Here is a 1,840-nt window from a genome sequence, read left to right as displayed (position 1 = left end):
TTTTTATCAAAACTCAAACCCTAACATGTTTATGACATCTCTAGGGTTCAGTAAGGGGTTTAATGGTGAAAATGACTTGCATTGGTATAATACTAATTGAATTGGTCGAGAGAGGGCTGGAACTTGGCTGGAGTTGCATGAAAAATGAGATGATGGTGGCTGCTAAGGTTGCGATCAGACAGGAGATGAGGGAAGGCAAGAATAGGGTTTATGTTATAATATTTTTACATCTAGGTCCCCCAACTTGCAAAATGTATTATCTTGGACCAAAAGTTAAATAAATAGACTTGCAAGAATGGCTAGGAGGTCCTTGAAGATGGTAGAACGGGTCTCGGTTAAAGATACAAACTTACAAGGCATGAATTCTTTTAACGAAAATGTACGGGCGTTACAAGTCTACCCCCCTTAAAATGGGATTCGTCCCCGAATCCCGCTATACAGGAATGGTCGCAGGTATAGCTTCATCATATCGTCCTCGGATTCCTAAGAAGCCTCGGAACCCTCACGGTGCCCCCACTACACCTTCACCTGACTGGCCACCTCATTCCTCAAACGTTTTTCCTGTCGGTCAAGAATGGTGATATACTCCTCAATATAACTCAGCTTATTATCGAGTTCAATGACCCTAAGAGGCACTTGGACCACCTCATCTGCCAAACATTTCCTTAGATGTGACACATGGAATGTAGGATGAATCCCAGCAAGGTCGTCAGGTAAACCAGCCTATAAACTACCTCCCCATCACGGGACAAGATACGAAACAGACCTATGAATCTCGGACTAAGCTTCCCCCGCTTATGAAAGTGGATGATACCTTTCTAAAGAGAACCTTTAACACAACCTGATCGCCAGCCTCGAACACAATAGGCCTTCGCCCCCTATCCACATAGGACTTTTGCCAGTCCTGAGCGGCCCTCATAAAAGCCTTAATCTTATAAAGTTTTTCAGGCGCAGCCTCAATCACCTCTAAACTACCCAATTTTTTCTGACCAATGGAGCCCCAACAGACAGGAGTCCTACACCTATGCCCGTACAACATCTCAACCGGTGGCATCCCATTAGTGGCATGATAACTTTTGGTATAAGAAAATTCAACCAATGGCAAATGAATATCCCGACTATCACCAAAGTCGTTAACACAAGCCCGCAACATATCCTCGAGAGTTTATATGGCCCTCTCGGATTGACCATCTTTATACTTCACCCCATCACCAAAGACTTCCACAACTTTTCTTGACCCCACATATGTTCCAATATAATCCATTCCACCTGCATGGCCACACTCTGAACGTTGGCTATCTACTGCAAAATATCGGGTTTTAGAATAAGCGGATAAAATTTCACACGGATGGGTTTCGGCCTCTCCTTCTGGCTCAACGCGCTGGCCACCACGTTAGCCTTACCAGGATGGTACATAAATTCAAGATGATAATCCTTAATCAATTCTAACAACCGATGTTGCCGCGTATTTAGTTCCCTTTACTCGTAGAAAAATTTTAAACTCCTATGATCGGTGCAAATGACACAAGGAATACCATACAGATACGGTTTCCAAAACTTAAGCGCAAACACGACCGCCGCCAGTTCCAGAAGGCTACGAATTTCAAAAGGTGACTTAGGAGATTCCTAGTTATTTATGGCTTCCACCTTTGCAGGATCTACCAATATGCCAATTGGGTTAATAACATGACCCGAGAAATGAACCTCGTGTAACCAGACATCACAAGGAATTCATAAGGTCCATAGCGAGTGCGGAAAGAGGTCTTAGGGATATCTTGCTCCTGAATTCTCAACTGATGATACTCCGACCTAAGGCAGATCCTCAAGAACCAACTAGCTC

General features: G+C 43.9%; 1 protein-coding gene across 1 annotated transcript; it reads right to left on the bottom strand.

Annotated features, from left to right (window-relative positions):
• Nucleotides 1-516: 516 nt before the first annotated feature.
• LOC143636673 (uncharacterized) lies at nt 517-1,153 on the bottom strand. Its single transcript, XM_077104208.1, has 2 exons — nt 815-1,153; nt 517-723 (listed from the first exon to the last, which is right to left on the bottom strand). Exons 1-2 carry the CDS (start codon nt 1,151-1,153, stop codon nt 517-519), a joined length of 546 nt encoding a protein of 181 aa, XP_076960323.1.
• Nucleotides 1,154-1,840: the final 687 nt, after the last annotated feature.

The sequence above is a fragment of the Bidens hawaiensis genome, unplaced genomic scaffold (genome assembly GCF_021521415.1).
Source record: "Bidens hawaiensis isolate Kalapana, Puna unplaced genomic scaffold, B.hawaiensis_p1.1 tig00008037_1, whole genome shotgun sequence".
Taxonomy (NCBI): domain Eukaryota; kingdom Viridiplantae; phylum Streptophyta; class Magnoliopsida; order Asterales; family Asteraceae; genus Bidens; species Bidens hawaiensis.
The sequence above is the reverse complement of the archived record's forward strand: the minus strand, read 5'-3'. Positions and strand labels throughout refer to the sequence as shown.

What these genes read in the sequence shown, in the direction of transcription:
- LOC143636673 (XM_077104208.1), bottom strand. Translation starts at nt 1,153, where the DNA reads ATGTTGCGGGCTTGTGTTAACGACTTTGGTGATAGTCGGGATATTCAT. An exon ending in TAAAGGTTCTCTTTAGAAAG is followed by an intron (nt 724 to 814) that starts GTATCATCCACT and finishes GGTAGTTTATAG; the next exon opens with GCTGGTTTACCTGACGACCT.